The sequence below is a fragment of the Cucurbita moschata genome, unplaced genomic scaffold (assembly GCF_002738365.1).
Source record: "Cucurbita moschata cultivar Rifu unplaced genomic scaffold, Cmos_1.0 Cmo_Scf00022, whole genome shotgun sequence".
Lineage (NCBI taxonomy): Eukaryota > Viridiplantae > Streptophyta > Magnoliopsida > Cucurbitales > Cucurbitaceae > Cucurbita > Cucurbita moschata.
The window spans coordinates 2,852,370-2,873,925 of NW_019268538.1; the positions used below are offsets into that span (position 1 = coordinate 2,852,370).

A 21,556-nucleotide genomic window follows, 5' to 3' on the forward strand; every position below is an offset into this window, starting at 1 on the left:
TTTTTTTTTTTTTTTTTTTTTTTTTTTTTTTTTTTTTTTTTTTTTTTTTTTTTTTTTTTTTTTTGTCTTTAAAATTAAATTTTTGTTTAACAACGCTCAGTTTAGAAATATGATACATGAAAGATATTGACTTGGAACAGAAATTCATTACTGTTTTTTCTCTCTCTTCCAGTACTCAAGTAAATATTGGTCTAAACAGTTTTTCTATAAACACCCAGTTAGGCATAAATTGTTATGTTAGGATCAATACCAGTTGTTAGCTCTTATACCAATTGTTAGGATCGCTCAATAGCGTGCACACTCGATCGAGATAACACAAATAACAGGAGAGAGATAATATAAGGAGTAATATTGGCTAAAGGTTTTATAATTGATGACTTCATGTATGTACAGCAAGAGAGAAAACAGAGAATGAAGAGAGTACATCTTCAAAACACTGCCTAATCCGTATATACATGGTTTTAATTTACTAAATATAGCTCCCAAACATTTGAACATATAATCTAACAAATATATCTCTATCAAATATTTACCAAATATCTACCATATATATCTATCATATCTTTACGAAAATATCTTCCAATTATATCTCTACCAAATCTAGGTACCAGGCTCCATATCCCAACATGTTTGTCCTCTATGTGTGCTCTAGGATGACCAAAATTTGCTCGAGAGTGAGGAAGAGAAAAGTTGACTAAGTCAAAGGCACGACTACAACAATGATATATATAAATTTGTGTGACTTTATATTTGATTTCACCAAAAACATGTCGTGTCAAATAATATAATTATTTTATTTATAAATTCATAATTTCAATAATTACTCTATTCCTAATTTTTATTTTTAAAAATAAATTAAATGCTTATATTATATCAAAACAAAATATTCAACCAATAAACAGTAAACACGGAGAAATTCGTGTGGACACCATTTGCAAATAATTCACGTCTCTAATTTACTGGAAATAGCGGCCACTTGGCACAATCTCGTGGCGCCACGTGTTACACGATTTCACACAGTTTCTTCACGTGCTGCAGCTGCACGTAAGTTTTGCTCGAAGTAAAATGTTTTTATTTTTTATTTTTTTTACTTAAATGGAAAAAAATGAAGAAAGTAATTGAGGAGGCGAGTCTAGCCAATAGACTACGGGCAATAGCCGGTTGTCCATATCCGATTAGTGATTGGAGAGGCCAAGCCGCCCAATGTTGAAGCCCAGTCCAACTTACTCGAGGAACCGGCTATAGCCCGTCCCGTTCACGAGAATATTCCTACTGCTTTCCTCCAGGTCATCGGTTTTCGCTTACTATAAATACCCAATGCGCTACACTTGATCATCTCATCACAGAACGTTTCTACTTTCTTTCAGTTCTCTACCACGACTATCGCCGCCGAAAAGCTGGGTCCAACAGCCGCTGGCCGGGGACGGGAAATTTCAGAGGGTAGCTCCTCCGAAGCTCTCGATTTCCGCTTCCGGAAACTGAGGTAACAAGAAGAGTACCTCATTTTCTTTTCGAGTCGAAGATGCCGAACCCTAAGTCGTACCGGAAGGGGAAACTTACAGAGAAGTCGTCGTCGTTCCACGGCGAGAAACCGACGAAGACTGCGGCGACGCTCCGACGGCCGAAGACGGATCCGGAGTTATTGTCGTTCAAGAATCTAGGTTTATCGGCGCCGTCGCTGGATGGACGGCCGAAGATGACGAAGTTACTTTTCAACGTGACGATTCAGGGCAGTCTAGGTCCAGTACAAGTGTTGATGTCGCCGGATATGACCGTCGCCGATCTCGTGGCGGCGACCGTACGTCAATACTTGAAGGAAGCCCGCAGACCGATTCTGCCGACTGCAGATCCCTCCGCCTTCGACCTCCATTATTCACAATTCAGCTTAGAAAGTAAGCAATCGATCATCAACCTCGCAACCGCATTTGATTTTGATTGATTTTTGATCTATTATGAATATTGCGGGCGATTCTAACGAGGTAATGATCTGAATCTCAGGTTTGAATGAGGATGAGAAGCTAATCGCCTTGGGATCTAGAAACTTCTTTCTGTGCCCTAGAAAATCGGAGGATAACGACGATTTAGTAGCTTCTTCATCGTCGTCGTCCTGCTCGACACAGGCCAAGGAAAACGCGAAGAGTTCCAGCGGTTTCAGTTGGTTCAAATTCATCGAATTCCGGATTTAGATACCGCCATAAATCGAATCGATTTCCTTCGTACCTTCAATCCGCCTCTGAAAAATCGTCTTCAAATTCTCTACGCCATATAAATAATCCTAGAAGTATCTCCACTTCGTAAAAGTTCTTAAGCAATCTGCAATTCCTTGGTGCGATTAATATCAGAATTCGATCAAGCAACAGAGAGGGAATATTTCTACAATTCTGTTCTTCGCTTGCTTGCTCAGGATCGACACGGAAATTTTTCAGTATTCAATATGTACAGAATATAGATTTCAGAGATCCGCTAGCTTAATTTAGAGCTGGAAACTAAAATTTCCAGTGAAAATTGTGCTGAATTCAATTGTGTGGCCTGAGATGTTCGGCCTTTTCACAAATCATTCTCAGATTCTGAAACTTCCAGTTCACGGAACAGAGTCGCAGCAGGAAAAATCCTGAAATTCCGTGTGAGTTTTGGATGCTTCGTGAAACAAATTGGTGATGAAAGGGCAAAACATGGTCTACTTGAAATAGCTGAGAGAGACGTTTCCCTGCAAGTTCAATGTTCATACGCACTCTTCAGATATTGCCCCATCATTTACTATATTATTTCATTTTTATCCTATAAACCCATTTATGCATTTAATTCTTTCTTAAATAAATACATATTATAGTCGATTTTGATTATATTATTTTTAATTACTGAATTATAAACTATTTACATTTAATTTATCTAGTTTATTATAACCATTTGTTGATTTCTTTTAAAATAAAACTACAATTATATAACTAATAATGTTTATATTTGAAGTTACAAATATCCTTCCCTATTTAATAAAAATTTATAATATAAGTTGAAAGCTATTGCTTAGTTGTTTTTGTTTAATATCTATTTGTATGGCTCCCAAAATTTTCAAAGGAAATATTGATTTTTTTATTGAAAAAAGTATCATTTATGTTATTTATTGGAACCATTCAAATTGAATGTTATTTTCAATCTTATCATAAACACCACTTCCACGTGCATCATTCTTTGTGAGCTATTTTGTTTTTTAAAAATATTTTATTTATTTATTTCATTTAAATTTTCATCCACTCTTAAAAATGAATAATTGCAGCCACGACTTATAAGAACATAAATATTAAATCACTTTTTGAATATATGTTAGTCCAATCCTAATTGAATTTTGATATGTTTTTATATTACAATTAAATCGATTATACGTGAATAATTGGCCAATAATTCTAAATAATGCATCACATTACTTAAAAATAAATTTTAAAATTCAATTTTAGATCTAAGATGATACCGTATAATATTATATTTGTTGATATTTAATATAAAATTTAAATATTTTTTACCTTTTATTCTCCATATAAAATGAATGACAAAACTATTAAAGAAATACCATTTATTACATGTTAGGTGGTAAGTATAGGATAAAGTAAATTGTTTTATTTTATTTTAAAATTTTAATTGGCGTCATGTAATTTTTTTTATACGTCGATACTACGCATTATTATTTTTTTCAACATCAAATGTGAACAATAATTGAGTTAACCATTTGATCAATAAATCCATACCTAACATTGAAAAAAAATAATTGAATTGGATTTGAAATAAAATAAGATATTTATAAATAAAATGAAATCCATACCTTACAATTTATTATTTTTTGAAAATATCTTGGTTACATTACATTTAGCACAATAATAAAAATTTGGACGACCCTTTTCAATCTATTTGAATTCTATAACCGTCACAATAATCAAATATATTATTTTATTTGATAAAATAAGAAGTTATTTTTTTAAAATATTTTAAAGATAATTGATATTAAAGCTAGCTTTTTTTTTGTCAAAATTATACAACGATTAAATAATGTATTCGTCATAATTACGATATTATTCAAATTGATATTAAATTATATATTATTTAATTAAAGAATTAAGTTAAACTGTCTATACTTAAGTGGGCCCAGATAAACAGACAATCAACTGGGCCCAAACAATTAATTGAATTCTTAGGCCCAAACCGATAATTAAATTTATGCGGTTATTTGAAACCCTAACCATCCAAAAACCTGGCGGCAATTCCCTTATAAGGTGTTTTAAAAGCTTCTGGCTTCCTTCTTCTCTCTGTTCGCTTTGCGCCATAGTTCACTTCCTGTTCAACGTATTTCTAAACCCCTACTCTGTTTCTTCCCGCTTTGTCAATGGAGTTCTGGGGTAAGTGATCCTGGTTTTTGTTCTTGTTGGCTTAAGCTAAGAAGTTTCAATGTGTTTAAACAGCTATGAGTTATTCACTTCTGCATTTTGTTTCGTACTCATAATTCTTTCTCCTGCATTTATCCTGTCATCGTCTATATGGTATATAAGAGTTTTAGAAAGTTATTGAATTACTCGTTTGAAGCTTCTTCATCCTGTTTTCTTGTTTGCCTTGGAGGTATAAAGGGTTGGGAACATATACCATTGTATCAGTTTGAATTTTGGAACTTTCTGATGAACAAATTGTCGTAATGTATGAAGCAGATGCATAAACTGATGTTTTATGGATGTCTCAATGTGATAATATTTTAATTGACAAATACTTGTGAATTCTTGAAAGTTCATGATGGATTTGTGTTCTTAGGTGTTGAGGTTAAGCCTGGTCAGGCACTCTCTGTGAAGCCTGGAGATCAGAAATATCTGCATCTATCACAGGTACTTTTGTTGCTGCTGTAGTTGTAGACTTTATTTTAGAATTTTTGCCCAGTTGAGCCACTGAGCCTCTTTGTTTGATATCAATCCCCCTTTATAGTTAACTTGATGAAATCTTTTTATGCAGGCTACTCTTGGTGAATTAAAGAAGGACAAATCGAAGGAATCCGTGACTATTTTTTTGAAGATTGATGAACAGAAGCTTGTTCTGGGAATTCTCTCTGCAGAGAAGTTTCCTCAGCTATCATTTGATCTCGTGTTCGAGAAGGAATTTGAGCTCTCACACAACGGGAAGAGTGGAAGTATTTACTGTATGGGATACCAGGCTTCTGCAGAAGACCAAGAACAATATCCTTTCTTACCAGCTTGAGGGATTTTGTTTCCCCTTGTAACAATGATACTGAGTTGTTTCTTCTTATGGTTGTTGTAATTGAAGTCAGAAGCCACATTTCTTATTTGATTTTAAGATTGTGCTATCATTGCCCATGAGTTTAGTTTCAAGGGAATTATAGCTATCTTGGAAGTCAGTTATGCTATTTAATATGATGACATTTGTTTTTACACCTCTATTTTCATCTATTTCTAGTATCCGCTTCTTCCTTAACTCTTATATCTTGTCTTCTCTTTTCCACTGAAGAGTATTCTGGTAAGTTTTTGAACTTTCACATGTCTAGTACCCAGACAGATCCTTTCTGTTTCTGATTATGAAACTGATTAGCTGAGTGTGTGTTTTCTCATTTCAGATTCTGATTTTGGCTCAGAGGACGAGGAACTTGCTCTGCAACATGTGCCGAATGGTAAATGCATCCGGTCGTGTAAATATAATAGGTGTTTGGTTACTAGAAATATTCTTGGCACTGCCTCCTTATCTCGTGATGATCTACTTTCAGGAAAACCTAGCCAGAAGGAGGAGAAGTCTATTGTGGGAAAACATAGTTCTTTGAAGCCCGAAACTTCAAAGAAGACACATTCTAAGTCTCTTGAACCAAGCAAGGAGGACGAGGATGACGATTCTGAAGATGACGATGAATCTGATGATGAGGATTCAAGTGATGAGTCTGATGAGGTAATTGAAATCAAAGTCCTTTGCATCTATTATATTCTGGGAGAAATGATCGAAAAAGACGTTTTTGTTTCCTTGCCTGAAGAGCATGACACAGGTGCCTTGCTATAAAAAGGGAGTTGAAATTGTCATTATTTTAGTATTCTTAATAAAAGACTTTTTTCATATGTAAATATTTTAGTTACATTTTCCTACTGTGTGCTCCCCAATAACAAATCCCTCACCTTTGTTTTGTCTTGTGCCTAAGTTCTTGAGGGTTATCGTATTTCGTGTCTATCTCTTTGGAGAGTTAATATCAGTCATGCATATGAATTTGAGATCACTAAGTATACATGATTCAATAAAGTTCTTGAGGGTTATCGTATTTCGTGTCTATCTCTTTGGAGAGTTAATATCAGTCATGCATATGAATTTGAGATCACTAAGTATACATGATTCAATAATGACTCTTGGTATTAATTTGGTTCTTACTGTGAGTTTTTTCAATATTGGATTGTAGTAATGACACCTTTGGTTCGCTTCTATAATTATTATTATGGAAGTCATGAGGATAGGCCTCTTCATGTGCTTTCAAAACACTGCATCAAGGAAATGATATGCAACCTAAACATATTTGTTCTTTATGATTCACGCAACAAGCTTTCACCATTTGTAGTTTTGGAATTTTTATCTATTCAATTAGTTAATCTTGTCATGGCGACCTTTTGAGCTTTCACCATTTGTCATGGCGACCCTGAACCCATTCTGTTTAGTTGCTCAGTATTCATTAGATAATGAAATTATGTTGATAAATTGCAGGAAATGCTCGGATCTGACAGTGACTCTGATGATGAAGATGATGATATTGAAAGTGAGGAGGAGACACCAAAGAGAAAGGTGTATTTTTACTCCTCGTGTAACTTCTATATTGAAACATCTAATGAATCTCATTTATATTTTTCTTTTAGCATCATTTTTATCAGCTCGTGTGCTCTTGTAGGTCGAATCGAACAAGAAGAGGTCGAATGACTCTGCCTCCGTGACCCCTGTTTCTAAGAAGTCCAAGCTAGCTTCAGCTGAGAAGTCAGGTGATTCTTTTAATAAGCCTCAAATTTTTTTATTGGTACGCCATTAAAAGCCCCATTGATTTGAATTGGTCCTGAGCTTATTAGTTGTTTGTTGCCAGATGCTAAAAAGGGCGGCCATACAGCCACTCCCCACCCTGCTAAGAAACCTGTGAAAACCCCAGCCAAAGCAGCCACTCCAAAATCCGGTGGCCAGTTCTCTTGCAAATCATGCGACAGGTTTCTTTGTCTCTCTCTATATATAGATTTTACTCCGACGATGCTAATGTCGTGTCCTCTGTTGTTTGTTTAGGTCCTTCGGTTCGGACGGTGCCCTTCAGTCGCACGGTAAAGCAAAGCACGGTGGTGGTAAGTGAAAAGAAGAGTTAGCAGTGAAGGATAACATATTATTTTGCAGCTCCAATATGTTAATTCTCTAAGATAGGTCGTCACACCATGGCCGAGATTTCGTATCGACATTTGATTATAAAACGAGAAGCCATGGCTGAGATTATATTATTCTGTGTTTAGGACTTCAATATCATTATAATTTGTTAGGGAACAAAAAGGCTAATTTTTTTCCTTCACAAAATCAATCTTAGTTCAGCTAATCCTTCTGAGTTATAACAAAAATGCATAATCTTTTTATTTTAGAATATATTCATTACGATATTCACATTTAATTGATTACTTCATTAATCTTAATCAATACTAAATAGGTCACATGATGATATTTAACACGTGAATCTATTAAAAATTCTAAATTAATACGTACTAATAATAAATAAATGAAATTCAAATTATAACTATTAAGCAATATTCTGATTAACGTTTAAGTCGTTAATTATTAATTAGCGGCTTTCAAAAAAATATTAATTAGGCCCAAGCCCACACTTACATGGGCCAAGGTGCAGGCCCACACTTACATGGGCCAAGATGCAGGCCCACACCGACATTGAAATTTGTCAATCGATGATTTGAAACCCTAAGCTACCCGAAATGCTGGCGCCAATTCCCATATAAAATGTTCAAACATTTTCGACTGCCAATCACGTCTGTCCTATCGTTCGTTCTGAAGTTGTGTCACTGTTCATTTCTTCTTCAGGGCTTTTCTTAAACCCTAGAGTCTTCTACTTGCACTGTCGATGGAGTTTTGGGGTAAGCTATTGTTCTTTTCCTTCTTCTTAGCTTTCTCGTTAATCATGTTTCTCCACTCTTCACTTTTGCTGCCGTCTGTATCAATATATATGTTTTCCGGATTGCTTCGTTTATTGTTTGTTTTTTTTTGCTTTTGTTCTCTCAATCTCTTTAGCTTTTTTTTTTTTGTTGTATTATACTAGCGAGTTGTAACCAGTTCTCGTAGTATTTGGATTGCTTAAAGTCATCACGATTTTTTTTTTTCTTTTTTGTGACATGATGACCTAAGAACATTCGTTATATAATTGGTATTGTAGGTGTTGAAGTCAAGCCTGGTCAGTCACTCGTTGTGAAGCCTGGAATTCAGCAATACCTGCATCTATCACAGGTAGGGGCTGTTCTCATCATTGCTATTATCATTTTCCCAGTTGAACCACCTGGTTTGGTGTAAGGTCTTCTCACGTAGCACATTTGATGAAATGATTTTATTCAGGCGACTCTAGGTGAAACAAAGAAGGACAAAGCAAATGAAAACGTGACTATCTTCTTGAAGATTGGTGGCCAAAAGCTTGTTCTTGGCATTCTCTCCGCAGAGAAGTTTCCCCAGCTATCATTTGATCTTGTGTTTGAGAAGGAATTTGAGCTCTCCCATAATGGGAAAGGTGGAAGTGTTTACTGTGCTGGATACCAGGCTTATGCCGAGGATCAAGATCCATATCCTTTCTTGCCTTTTTGAGGATTTATATTTCCCCTTAGATTAACGATAATAAGCTTATGCGTTATTTGAAGATTATATTTGTTAGTGTCTCATGGCCGGCCTTAAAGTTTATAGTATTTCGTATAGGTGATCATAAGACTTGATGTATGCATATTTTTATTCATTAGCTTAATTAGAATTTTTGAAGCTGAATGCTACTTTATATGATGGGATTGAATTTTTTTTTTCCTTGACCACTTCCTGCTCTCTCTTTTCCACTGGTGATTATTTTGGTAAGTTGTTTCGCATTCATAAGATCTTGTACCTCGACACATGTCTATTGAGGAAGATTAACTTAGAGTGTGTTGTATCTATTCAGATTCTGATTCTGGCTCGGAGGATGAAGAACTTGAATTGCCCCTTGCTCAAAACGGTAAATGCAAGCCACTACTAAAACGTTGGTGTTTTTTTTTTGGAAATATACTCAAGACTCTCTACGCATTATCTCATGATGACTCTCTATCAGGGAAAGCTACCCAGAAGGAGAAGGCTATTGCCGATAAAAGTAATGCTGCAAAGGCTCTGTCTTTAAAGAAGTCAGATGCAAAACCTTTGAAACCAAGCAAGGATGAAGATGACTCTGAGGATGACGATGAGTCTGACGAAGATGAAGATTTTGATGATGAATCGGATGAGGTAGTATAAAATAGATTCTTTCAATTGTGTTTGTATTCAAATTATTTGTTTGCTATGGATTTTATCTATCTTCTGAAAATGTTTGAATTCTTTGCCAAATTCAAAAGACTTGAAACAAGATTTTGAAAGCTAGATAAGAAAACAGGAAATCCACCGGTAGAACTAATATTTATTATCTTCATTGTCAAAAACCAAAAATCAAATAGTTGGAAAATTCTTGGTGAGTTCTTCCATGCATCAATTGAATATAAGTGATTCATTGACGGGTGGCATTTGATTTTTTATCTAACTGAAAGCCCTAGATTATTGTTAATACCATTGTTGGTTCTCCTCCACATTAAACTTTGCCTATTACCTTTTTTCATGTGAAGTAATCAGGAGGTGAGATTCTACATTTTCTTTTGTTGTATATTTTTCCCCCTTCTCGTGTCCTGTTCTGAAATGGCCTTCCAATTCATATTTACATACAAGCATTGAATGTATGTTGTTTTCTTTTTATGAAACATTTGCAAAACACTAAAAATTTGGTTCACTGAAGTTTTATATTCAAAATCACGTGAGCATCATAGTCTACGGTGACTATTTCAGTTTTCAATTATTTCTGTGATTTGGCTTGGACATTTACATTGTGATAATCGGCAGGAAATGCTCAATGCTGACAGTAGCGACTCTGATGATGAAGATGATGACACTGAAAGTGATGAGGAGACGCCGAAGAAGGTGCTTGTGATCATAGTAACGTTGTCATCTTTTTTATCATATGTAGCATCATATTGATTACCTCTTATCCTTATAGGTTGAACCAACCAAGAAGAGGCCAAATGAGTCTGCCTCCAAGACGACTCCCCTCCCTGCTAAGAAAGCAAAGTTAGCTTCGCCTGAAAAGACTGGTAATTCTTTCGACTATTTAAGGCAAAAATATTTCACTATTTTGTTTTTTGTTTCCTGTCTTTTTGTTTGCATCCTCTTTTTTATAAAGATAAACAGAAGTACATTTGGTAACCTTCTTATTTCTTGTTCATTCTTCTTTATAGAAAAAAAACAAAACAGACACATGTTTGGTAATCTTATCTTGTTTATTGTCTCTGAAGTTTTCAAATTAAATATGCAAAATTTTTATTTGAAAATTACTTCTGAAAATTAACAACCAACATTTTTATGTTAATATTACTTGTAGATATTTATTGTGGATTTTAAGAGTTTAAATGATAAAATAATGCAATTTTAGAAACATTTCTGAAAATTAGTTGCAGGAAACAAGAGTACAGTTACTAACACTTTTGTTTCTCAAAAGCTGAAAACATCAAACACGAACATTACCAAATGACTCCTAATTTACTCCATACTTTTGCATTTTGGCAAAGGCATTGTTTCAAGAATGTCCGGTGTCTTTTTAGAGCTGTATAGAATTGCCAATTATAGCCAAAGCTTGTCTCTTCCTTTATCAACTGATCATAATGTAGTCTATATTCTGAAATTGTTGGTTGTGTATTGCCAGATTCAAAGAAGGGGGGCCATACTGCCACTCCCCACCCAACCAAGAAGAACGCTAAAACTCCTGCCAAATCAGAGACCCCAAAATCTGGTGGGCAGTTCTCTTGCAAATCCTGCGACAGGTATGTTTTTGTTTTTGTAAAAGAAAGATTACTTGCCGAAAATGGAAGTGTGTCCTTATGATTCTGACATAATGTCCTCCGTTTCGTTTGTTTCAGGTCATTTGGTTCTGATGGTGCGCTTCAGTCGCACAGCAAGGCTAAGCACGGGGGTAAGTAAAAGGAACACTACCATTTTTTCTTCTGCAGCTTCTTCAGTATGTTGCTTTCTAAATAGATTAGAGTCTCGGCTTAAATTTTGTGGTGGGTTGGGATTATAGGACGAGAAATGAATGTGTTGAGTTTGAGGAAGATGAATTCAGTTTGATAAATGTATGTTTTCTTGTTTTATTGTTGTACTTATTATCATTATTATTCCGAAGAATGTGATAGGTTCGTTTCCACTATGTTCATGTGCTTGCATTTTATCTCGAATCCTCTTTTTCATTTTCGTCCCCATCATTCATAGAAAGTTCGATTTTAGTTTTTATATAGTTCACGAACCTTATACATAATTCCGATAGCTCGAACATAGTTAAAAATTTAGTTTATATGGTTTTAAAAGTTGGTATTTCATATGAACAGATTAGATTTGATCAAGGTAGTTGAGATTTGATTAAGGTAGTTGAGGTGGTACAATTATATTGTCCTATTCAATCCTTTTTCACTCAAATGGACCATGCTTTGGCGTCCGCCTTTGTCGGCGCTGATCCCTCTCTTCATAGGCTTCTGCCGACACTGTACCGTTGAAATATCCCACGTGTTAAATATAAATATAAATATAAATGTCCATAACCCAAGGTTTAATCTTCATTTAAATTATTTATTTCACTCCCAAATAACCATAGGGTAGTTTAAAATTATTTATTTCATTCCCACCGACACTACAAAGTTAAGAGTATAAGCTGTAACTAAATTATAATTATTTAACTTAGGAGAGACAATTTATATTATCTAATTCACTAATCATTGACTAAAGGGTAAAAGGAATCTAATATTAAAATTTTAACTTTTAAATAGTAAAGAAAGACCTGTTTATAATATTAGCCAATTGAGGTAAAGAAAGATTAAATGTTTGATTTTTTTTTTAATTTTTTAAAATATATTTATCTTGTTTTTAACATTGATCGAAGTTGTTCCAGTTACATATTTTATTTGTAAAAAGATATTATATAAATAAAATTTCACCATGAATAAAAATAAAAAGTATCCAAATTTCAAACATGATGATACTCTTGCATAACGCTAACAATCAATCGGGAAAAAAAATACAAAAAGAAAAAGGAAAATTGATTTTGTCCCCTAAAATGCATTGCCCTAAAACATTTTCCCCTGAAAAAAAAAAAAAAAATTAAAAAAAAAAAAAAAGGAAACAAATTGACCAACAACCCCAGAAAATTACAAAAAAAAGAATTTTCACAATTAAAAAAAAAACAATCTAAATGACGAAAATGCCCTTGGCAATTCAATTCCCCATTTTCTTCTTTCTTCTTCTTCTTCTTTCCTTCCATAACATCTCAGGCTTTTTATCTGAACTATTCGCCTGTGAAACTCCTTTCTTTCTTCCTCTAAGTTAGGCACGCTACTACTCTCTTCTGTAGAACATTATTAGCTGAATCTTAAATGCAACTCAGAACCCCATATTTATATATATATATATAAATGGAAGTGTTCTTCACTTTTTAAGAGCTTGGGATGATGGTTCCGACATAGCCAACTCCAGTGATCAGAAAGCTGAATGTCTGAAGAAAAAGGTACACGAAGTAGTTGTTCTTCCCATGAACGAAGTCATAGCACCCACAAAAGAACAAGAACGCTGCAAATCCCAGCTCCAATGTGTTGATTCTGTTCCCATTTTCAAACAAAACATCATTACATTTCATCTTCTAACTATGTTTACTATGTTTTCAGAGTAATACGAGGATGTTTTTTTGTATTTACCTGTCACCAAACTTGCATCTTAGTCTAATTTTGGGAACTTTGGCGTTTGCTTTGCTCTTTGCAGCATCAGCAGCTGCCTTGTTCTTCAGAGCATCTCCTAGCTTTTCAGTCACAACCCATTCGTTCACTCGACCCGCTTCGAATAAACCGATCAGAGCTGCTTTAGTGCGGTGCAACGACATCACGTTCTCGAAAAGGATCCAATAGAACAGAAGGTGAATCGACCTGCATTTTGCATAGCTAGAAGAATCACTACCATCATCATAACGTAGTCCTTTCTATATGCGAAAATAGCCTTCAAACATAAACTTCATCTTCAAACACTGGTCATGACGGTAACAAACGAACTTAGATGGGGTTCCTCCTAAGTTCAAAATGTAACGACCCTAGATTTCTACTTACCTACTGTCACTATCATCATCATAGCGTAATATTTTCTATGCGAAAATAACGTCTAAACATAAACTTTATCTTAAAACACTGTTCATGATATGTATACGATAGCAACCCGGATTAAGGAGAAAAAGAACAAACCTTGGGGTTCCGACCGAGTTCAAAATGGTGATGACGGAAGGAATGTAAACAGCTCCCCAAATTGGTACATACACTTCAGGAACCAAAATGGTGAGGGGAAGAACAACACAGTAGAAGAAGAAAGTAACCATATGGGCAATGATCTTCCGGACAAAGAAAAAACTGTAAATCACATAAACTTTCTTCCAGAATTTCACTTTCTGCAACAACAAAACAACAATCCATTACTAAAACCGACCATTTTACTGTCTCAAAACCTTAAAACTTTCGGATTTAACGATGATTTGATGAAGTATGAGACCTTGTTTCTGACAATTTCCATGACCATTTTGCGGAAAAGATTGGCAGGGCCACAAGACCATCGATGCTGCTGGAAACGGAAGGCCTTGAAAGTACTAGGAAGCTCACTTTTTACCTGTACACAGCAACAAATTCATAGTTTACTCAGCTAATCCGACAGCAAATGGACAAGAAACAGGACATGTTCTTTAATCTCACCTGCAGGTCACCTAAGTAGACGAATTTCCACCCTCTAAGACTAGCCCGGACGGCAAGGTCCATGTCTTCCACGGTGGTCCTGTCCTTCCACCCACCAGCCTCATTGATTGCAGCAATTCTCCACACTCCAGCAGTTCCTACAATCAATGGAAGTTAATTTTCGTATTAACGATCTAAACCCATTAACAAAATACGCTTAATTGTAAATATTGTTAGATGAAAGTCCCACGTCGGAATCATCATGAGTTTATAATAAAAAAAATGTTATCTCCATTGGTCAAAGACTTTGTGGGGAAGCCCAATACAAATCCACGAGAGCCCATGCTCCGAACAATATCATACCATTATGGAGAGTCGAGTTGAGCTAACAAATATAATAAATAATAATTATGGGAGTATTAATACCATTGAAGCCAAAGAAGGCATGGGTAGCAGACCCAACTTCTTGCTCCACTGTGAAATGGTAATCCAATGACATCTCTTGCATTCTTGTCAGCAGGCACTCATTTGCATTCACTGTTCAAATAATTAAAATTAAAAAAAATTAGATAATAATTATAATAATAATTAAAAATATAGAAAAATAAAGGAACTGTTTTAGAAGCAGGCCACGTGGAGGGGTGTGCCACACACTGTGGAAGTTTCATGTGAGGGATGAGTTGGCAAGTTTTGATTAGTTAATTTAGGAAATTGATTTACAAAATTCCTGTTTTGCCCCTAACGTGATCACTGAAAAGAAAGTGCCACGTCATCCAGAGGAAGACAAACTTCAATGAGGCCTACCCATAACGTGCTGATTGGATTGTACAAATCACTTTAAATTCCCAAATAAATAAAAACTTTATTTATTTTTGCGGTAAAGCCACGTGGAGAGGAGGAGGCAACTTTTTTCAAATGACAATAATACCCCTACGTTATTTTCTTCAATCGCGAACCCCGTACTTTCCGGGAAGGGAGATGGAAAATTAAATAAATAAATAAAATTCTCAGCATGTGAAATTACAGTTCTACCCTGGACATCACTGCAATTTCCTGCTGCACCTAGGGAACAGAATGTTGACTATACGGAAAAGGGCTAAAAATAACGCTCTTCATAATTTCCAGCAGCCAATAATTGCGAAGGCGAAAAATAAATAAATAAAAAAAAGGCCCAACATTTATTAATAAAATTAATTTTTTGACAATGCTAATTAATGTCCCTTGAGGACATTATGGTCCATTCATCTAAGTCCATTAATGCGGCAATTAAAAAGAAAATTAGTCTAACGTTTCACCTACTAATACACTACTAATAAAATAACAAATTAATTTATTATAAATACTAAAAAAGATGAAGCATCAATCAAAATTTAATTTTTTTAAAAAATGTCTCGTAAATAAAAAAAAATTATTAAATTAAAAATTAGAAGCTTCTGCCAACTTAAAAATTTATTAGATATTCTTATAATTTAAATCCTATATTTAAAAAAAAAAATGCTAAATTTTTAATTGATTTACTTATATATGTAATCTTGCGGAGGGGGTGGGGCCCAGAGCTCGTGATGAGCGTCTGTAGGACACGTGTCCTGATCATAGTGGCAGAGGGGTGGGGACCACCTCGTGATTAATGGTTCCTTCTTATGTAATTGTGGGCCCTATTTGCCCTCTAATCTTCCCCCGCCGACGATAAGAGTGAATAGACAAAAACAAAACTTATTTAAAAAAAAAAGAAAAAAAAAAAAGGAAAAGAACTTTAAAAAAAAAAAACAATTATTATTATTCTTTTTTTAGAAAAAGAAAAAAAAAAGGCCCAAAAATATTTATTTATTTATTTATATTAAAGAAAAAAACAGCACTCTTATTAGACCACCGACACTCCAGGAAATTACGTTAATTTAATCAAACACATAAACGCAATTAATTAACGCTAATTAAATACCCAATTAGAGTGTAAAAAGAAATGGTTGAGAAGCAAAGCTTACCGAATCTCCATCGAGCTTGAACGAGGGCGATATCAGGATTATGAACTAAGAACGGAATGGCTCGCCGGAGATAGTCCGGCTCCGGCCGGAAATCCGCGTCGAAAATGGCGACATACTCACAATGGCTAACATACCTCCGTTTAAGCCCTTCTTTCAGAGCTCCAGCTTTGTACCCTCCTCTGGTTTCCCTGATTTGATACGTTATGTTAATCCCTTTACTCGCCCATCTCAGGCATTCTTGCTCCACCATTTGCTGCACAAACGTGAGTTTATAAATCCACATTGAACCCACATCGGAAATTTTTGAAATTAGGCTTTTCTGATTTGGGGGTTCCGATTTAAAGAGAACCCACATCGGAAAAGTTTGGAGTTACCTTAATTACTGGGTCGGTTGAATCGTCAAGAACTTGAATGACGAGGCGGTCGGCCGGCCATGAAAGGCCACAAGCAGCTCCAATGGAGATTTTGTAAACCTGAAACAAACAAAATCAGTCACAAATTTCGTAAAATGTTCCATCCAAACGGAAAACAGAGGAGGGCAGCGAAATCAGAACCTCTCGTTCGTTAAACATTGGGATTTGAATAAGAACATGAGGGAAATTAGAGCTTCCAGATTCCAAATCATCTTGAAGCAGTTCATATTTGTAGCGTTTTTCAGGCTTCTTCCAGAAAAGCTTAACCAAAACAATAACAATTCCCATATAAACTCGTTCAAAGAAGAGCATCAGAGACATTGCCAATGAAATATAAACCATTAATCTGAGCAAAGGAACTATCAATGGCGCTTTAATGAGCTCCCAAATCAGCCAAATTTGGTCGCTGAAATTGCCTCTTCCGCCCTGAAACGACTCCGGTAACAGAATCTGTGTAGCGTCGGCCATGGCGGCGGATTACAGAGAAACCGACAGAGATCCAAAATGGGTTTCGAACCAAACCCAGATTTCTTCAGTTTCTCTCCGCCTCCGCTACTAAAAAATTATAATTCTTTAAAAAAAAAAAAAAAAAAAAAAAGAAGATAACAGTAGCAGAGGCAGGGGAGGAGAGAGAGAAGAGAGAGAGAAGAGAGAGAGAGAGAGAGAGAGAGAGAGAGAGAGTGATTAATGAGAGGGAGAAATGGGTGTATATATAGTAAACAAAAGATGATAATTGGGGGTTTAATTCACTTAACTTTCCGTTTGGTTGGCTTGGCTGCTCTTAATTTTTTTACTGTGTTTTTTTTACTGTGTGTCCCAACCACTGCCTGCCCTAACCCAAATTAAGAAACCAATCAAAACAAATTATTATTTCTTAATTATTTTTTTAATCATTCAACCTTATGAATTTATGGGAATTTGTTTCTCAATTTCATTCCTTTTTTTTTTTAATGTGTTGCCCCAGTTGACTATCCACACCTACCATTTTTACCCACATTTAACTTAAAAATTAAATTATTTGTCTTTTACGAATGGTAAAAAAATTGAATTTTTATTTTTAATATAAAAATATTGATAATTGTATTATATTATTTAATAATAGTCTACTTGATGAGTAAAACAGAATATTACCGTAAGAAATAAATGACAAATTAACGTTAACATTAAAAAAAAATCCTTTTGAAATTCAGCCGTTAATATAATGCAAAAGTATTTTAATTAATAAAATATTTAAGAGTCTTTTATTATTATTATTATTATTATTATTATTATTATTATTTTGGGGTTGAAAATGAATTTAAAATTACATGCGGTAAAATGTTGTAGTTAATTATTAAATTACCTTTAAAAGGGAAAAAAATATATGACGATAAGGAAAGAAATCAGAAACGTTCAAAGATATTTGTTGGAGGGAATCAGTGGTTGGGTTAAATAAATTTGTGGGTATTTATTTAAATAATATTTTAGAAGCAATTATTAATATGTCTATTTATAACCTTAATTATTTTATTATTTCAAATCTTTCTTAATTAATTAAGTTGGCCGTCAGGGTTTGTCTTTAATTCGATAAAATTGAATTATTTTATTTTTTAATTTATATTTAGAAAAAAAAAAACAATGTTTTTATGTTTTATACTTTTGGAAAAAAGGTGAAAAGGAAAGATGAGGGAACGCGGTGGGTACCGTAGCTTTAGCGTCCTTCACGTTCCCAAAAAAAAAAATTGTAAAATTAATTGTAATAAATGTCTAAAAAAATAGATATTTCACATATTATGTATTTTTAAAATATTATAATATTATTTGTAGTTCTACATCGACTAATTTAGAAAATGATCCTGAGTTTATAATCAACGAAAAATATGAAAATGACACATTAGAGGAGTAGGACACACCAAACTTATAGTCTTTCTTTATTATTATTATTATAACAACGTCTAAATGTTTCTTTTATTTTTATTTTTTAATATAATTTTGACATATTTTGGGCATGTTTTATAAATTAAAATAAATATTTTTTTAATGACGTTGGTGGTTCGTGATTCCTAACAGATACTAATTTAAGGATCGGAGTTTGGTGGGTAGATTCAAATAAAATAAATTTAATTATTTAAAAAAAAAGATAATGATTTGATGATGTAATAATATATGGTTAAATAAAGAGATGGTTAAGTTATGTAAAAAAGGGGTAAAATTAGGGTTTAGGAAATGTCGGTTAGTAGCAAAGATGAGCTGTAATGTGACAGTTTCAGGGGTAACCGACACACATACAGAACACACCCTTTTATTTTATTTTATTTTATTTATTTTATTTTATTTTAAAAATATTTAATTATCTTCTGATTTTGGCTGCTTCCACTTTGTAAACTTTTCAAACTCACTATTCATCTCTCTCTTATCACTCTCAATAATTTGCTTTTAAACCCTATTTTCTCTCTCCTCTCCGACCCACTTTTCTCTCTCCTCCTCTTTAATAAGTCTAGATTAATTTCTTTTTTATTCGGTCGTCTTTTAATGTATATGTGACGGCCCAGATCCACCGTTAATACATATTGTCTTTTTGAGTTTTGCTCTCTCAGGCTTACTTCAAGGCTTTAAACCGCGTCGGAAAAGTTTCCACACCCTTATAAAATCTTGTTTTGTTCTCCTCTCCAGCGAATATGGGACATTACAATATAAGTCGAAAATATGTATTACAATTAATTAAATAGTATATCAAATTTATTTATATTTAATTTCATTTTATTCTCATTTTTTGATAGACCCACGATTTATTTTGATCTAAATATCAAAATAAATGAAAATTGCTTCACTTCCGAATTAAATCTATGAAGGTTAAATTTGTAAAATTGGAACTCGGTTAAGCTAATTTGGTAGCATCTAAGTTTGTTCGAGCAAGTTATGTAATGTCGTGAATGTATTCACATTAACGTACACGAGGAGAGGAGCTTAGTTTGTTCTTTAAGTTATTAAATTTTTAATTCGTGACTAGTCTCGAGAAAGAGGCCTCTTATTTGACAATGATAGCCTATAATTCTCAATAGCTTATGATATTCATCATAACTCTAACCAGATATCTCACATTCAAAGTGATTCAATACCTACCAAACTCTTCACCTATGAATAGAGGCTTCAATCATTTAGCACAAATACTACAACATTAAAGATCGTAGGTATATAAAGATAAGAGTAAAGTCGTGAGAGCTTATGCTGAAAATGTTGATATGAACACGACTCACTACAATGGTATGATATTGCCCACGAGCATAAGCTCTCGTGATTTTGCTTTGGGTTTTTCCAAAGGACCTCATACTAATGGAGATAGTATTCCTTGATTATAAACCAATGATTATTCTCTAAATTAGTCGATGTGGGATTTTCATTCAACAAAACGATGCACCGGTAACTTTACGAAAGGAAAAAATGGATAAATAAAAAACATAGGTTATAGGAATAATAAATGGAAAACAATTGTAAAGCATAAGATAATTAAAAAGTGATGGTAAAAAGGCAAAAGTGAATCTCGTGATTATGAAATTATTTATTTCAACAACTAACTAGGTTGATGTGGCAATAAGAGTGAAGATTCTGACCCGCCCAAAAGAAGCACAGCTGGCAATTATTTAATAATTAACTGATTGGAAGAAGAAGAAAAAAAAAAAGTAATATTTTAATATGTAAATATTTTACAATCCGATATATTCTCTATGCAACTTTAATTTAGAAAATGATTTAATTTTAATTATTTTATTAAAAAAAGGTTATAAACATGGCATCTGAATCTATGAGATATGAAAATTATAATTAAATCATATTTAAATGTATAGAATTAAGTTCACTCGTGAAAATGATTTTTTGAAATTAAAAAAAAAAACATAGATTTAAATTGAAGATTTTTTAAAAATTTAATTGAGAAAAAATGTAGACTTATTTTATGGAAAATAATAATAATGTTAAATAGTACATAGGCAATATTAATTATGTGTTTGTGGGAGAAAACATGTGATGTGAAAGTTGTATTTAATAATTCAAAAGAAAGTATAGCCCTTTCTTATTATTTTTTTAAAAAATATATATATTTACGCATTTATTTAAGCCAACGACTGTCGGTTCTTCAATATTTTATTTTATACAAAATTTATATATATATATATATAAAATATGATAATAGAGGGCATTTTGATAGTGATCCTCTAACACATTTTCTGTCTTCTATTACAACTCATTTTGATAAATATATATATAAAGCATATTCTTAATTAATTTTTCAATTATTGAGATAATTGTTTTTTTGAAAAATAAGATTTTGTAATAAATATTATTAAAAAATAACCATATATATATATATATTTTCTAAATGAGGAATCTTTTTTTAACTTTATAAAATTTGAAGCATAATGACTTCATTTAGAAGTCTAAGGAGATAAGAATTTAAAGTCACATGCCATAGGCCCCTTAGTTACAAATTGGGTTGCAAACACACAACTTTAATTTTTTTTTTTTTTCTGATAAATCATTAATAAATAAAGTCAATAATTAGAATAATTTTTTTTTAAGGTAAAGTTGAGAGGCTTAAAAGGTGGTAACATAAAAGAGATAAAAATTGAATATTAAATGAAAATAATGAGGGAGTTTGATGAATATATTTGAAGAGAGATGGGTTGCTAATTAAGATTGGAATAATTTTCCCCCACCCCACTTGTACCAAAGTCAAAAAAAGGGAGAATATAATATGTATATATATATACACACATTCATCTATGCAACCCATTTAACTTATGGATTGCTATTTAAGATTGGAATAATTTTAGCACACCCCACTTGTACCATACTCATCAATATATATATATATATATATATATATATATATATATATTGCATCCATTTTGGGGGTAACTTCTGGGCTACATATTCTTCATCTAATCTCCATGGAAAGAGTAAAGAGAAGAAAGAAAGAAAGAAAAAGATCCCAAGTTGGGCTTTTCATATGAGTGTTTGTCAGTTTGTTTGGTAATAAATGGGGTAAAACTACCGCTGGAATCATCACCATATTCTAATCCTTCTTCCTTATTGTTCATATTCTTTTGGTTTGGTTAAAAAAAGCTCAATCAAATCCAAACCCCATTTT

At 33.4% G+C, this 21,556-nt stretch overlaps 4 protein-coding genes across 4 annotated transcripts; 3 read left to right on the top strand and 1 right to left on the bottom strand.

Annotated features, from left to right (window-relative positions):
• The first annotated feature begins 1,329 nt into the window (after positions 1–1,329).
• On the top strand, positions 1,330–2,843 carry LOC111459661 (uncharacterized protein At4g22758). The gene is made up of 2 exons (XM_023102671.1): positions 1,330–1,892; positions 1,999–2,843. Exons 1-2 carry the CDS (start codon positions 1,523–1,525, stop codon positions 2,184–2,186), a joined length of 558 nt encoding a protein of 185 aa, XP_022958439.1. The 5' UTR covers positions 1,330–1,522; the 3' UTR covers positions 2,187–2,843.
• A 1,399-nt stretch (positions 2,844–4,242) lies between these two features.
• LOC111459656 (histone deacetylase HDT1-like) lies at positions 4,243–7,571 on the top strand. The gene is made up of 10 exons (XM_023102666.1): positions 4,243–4,385; positions 4,789–4,859; positions 4,984–5,204; positions 5,489–5,502; positions 5,600–5,653; positions 5,747–5,922; positions 6,718–6,795; positions 6,899–6,986; positions 7,085–7,202; positions 7,276–7,571. Exons 1-10 carry the CDS (start codon positions 4,373–4,375, stop codon positions 7,337–7,339), a joined length of 897 nt encoding a protein of 298 aa, XP_022958434.1. The 5' UTR covers positions 4,243–4,372; the 3' UTR covers positions 7,340–7,571.
• Positions 7,572–7,977: 406 nt separating this feature from the next.
• LOC111459657 (histone deacetylase HDT1-like) lies at positions 7,978–11,466 on the top strand. The gene is made up of 10 exons (XM_023102668.1): positions 7,978–8,120; positions 8,417–8,487; positions 8,593–8,813; positions 9,076–9,089; positions 9,176–9,229; positions 9,323–9,492; positions 10,135–10,212; positions 10,289–10,382; positions 10,991–11,108; positions 11,205–11,466. The coding sequence occupies exons 1-10, from the start codon at positions 8,108–8,110 to the stop codon at positions 11,263–11,265; spliced, it is 894 nt and encodes a 297-aa protein (XP_022958436.1). The 5' UTR covers positions 7,978–8,107; the 3' UTR covers positions 11,266–11,466.
• Positions 11,467–12,278: 812 nt separating this feature from the next.
• Positions 12,279–17,037, bottom strand: LOC111459651 (glucomannan 4-beta-mannosyltransferase 2-like). Its single transcript, XM_023102660.1, has 9 exons — positions 16,573–17,037; positions 16,393–16,491; positions 16,019–16,271; positions 14,463–14,573; positions 14,058–14,194; positions 13,861–13,974; positions 13,560–13,759; positions 13,026–13,250; positions 12,279–12,929 (listed from the first exon to the last, which is right to left on the bottom strand). The coding sequence occupies exons 1-9, from the start codon at positions 16,897–16,899 to the stop codon at positions 12,767–12,769; spliced, it is 1,629 nt and encodes a 542-aa protein (XP_022958428.1). The 5' UTR covers positions 16,900–17,037; the 3' UTR covers positions 12,279–12,766.
• Between the last annotated feature and the right edge of the window lie 4,519 nt (positions 17,038–21,556).

What these genes read in the sequence shown, in the direction of transcription:
- LOC111459656 (XM_023102666.1), top strand. An exon ending in CAAGTGATGAGTCTGATGAG is followed by an intron (nt 5,923 to 6,717) that starts GTAATTGAAATC and finishes GATAAATTGCAG; the next exon opens with GAAATGCTCGGATCTGACAG. An exon ending in AGGAGACACCAAAGAGAAAG is followed by an intron (nt 6,796 to 6,898) that starts GTGTATTTTTAC and finishes GTGCTCTTGTAG; the next exon opens with GTCGAATCGAACAAGAAGAG.
- LOC111459651 (XM_023102660.1), bottom strand. Translation starts at nt 16,899, where the DNA reads ATGGCCGACGCTACACAGATTCTGTTACCGGAGTCGTTTCAGGGCGGA. An exon ending in CAACCGACCCAGTAATTAAG is followed by an intron (nt 16,272 to 16,392) that starts GTAACTCCAAAC and finishes ACGTTTGTGCAG; the next exon opens with CAAATGGTGGAGCAAGAATG. An exon ending in TGCCTTCTTTGGCTTCAATG is followed by an intron (nt 14,195 to 14,462) that starts GTATTAATACTC and finishes CATTGATTGTAG; the next exon opens with GAACTGCTGGAGTGTGGAGA.
- LOC111459661 (XM_023102671.1), top strand. Translation starts at nt 1,523, where the DNA reads ATGCCGAACCCTAAGTCGTACCGGAAGGGGAAACTTACAGAGAAGTCG. An exon ending in TTCACAATTCAGCTTAGAAA is followed by an intron (nt 1,893 to 1,998) that starts GTAAGCAATCGA and finishes TCTGAATCTCAG; the next exon opens with GTTTGAATGAGGATGAGAAG.
- LOC111459657 (XM_023102668.1), top strand. An exon ending in TTGATGATGAATCGGATGAG is followed by an intron (nt 9,493 to 10,134) that starts GTAGTATAAAAT and finishes GATAATCGGCAG; the next exon opens with GAAATGCTCAATGCTGACAG. An exon ending in AGCTTCGCCTGAAAAGACTG is followed by an intron (nt 10,383 to 10,990) that starts GTAATTCTTTCG and finishes GTGTATTGCCAG; the next exon opens with ATTCAAAGAAGGGGGGCCAT.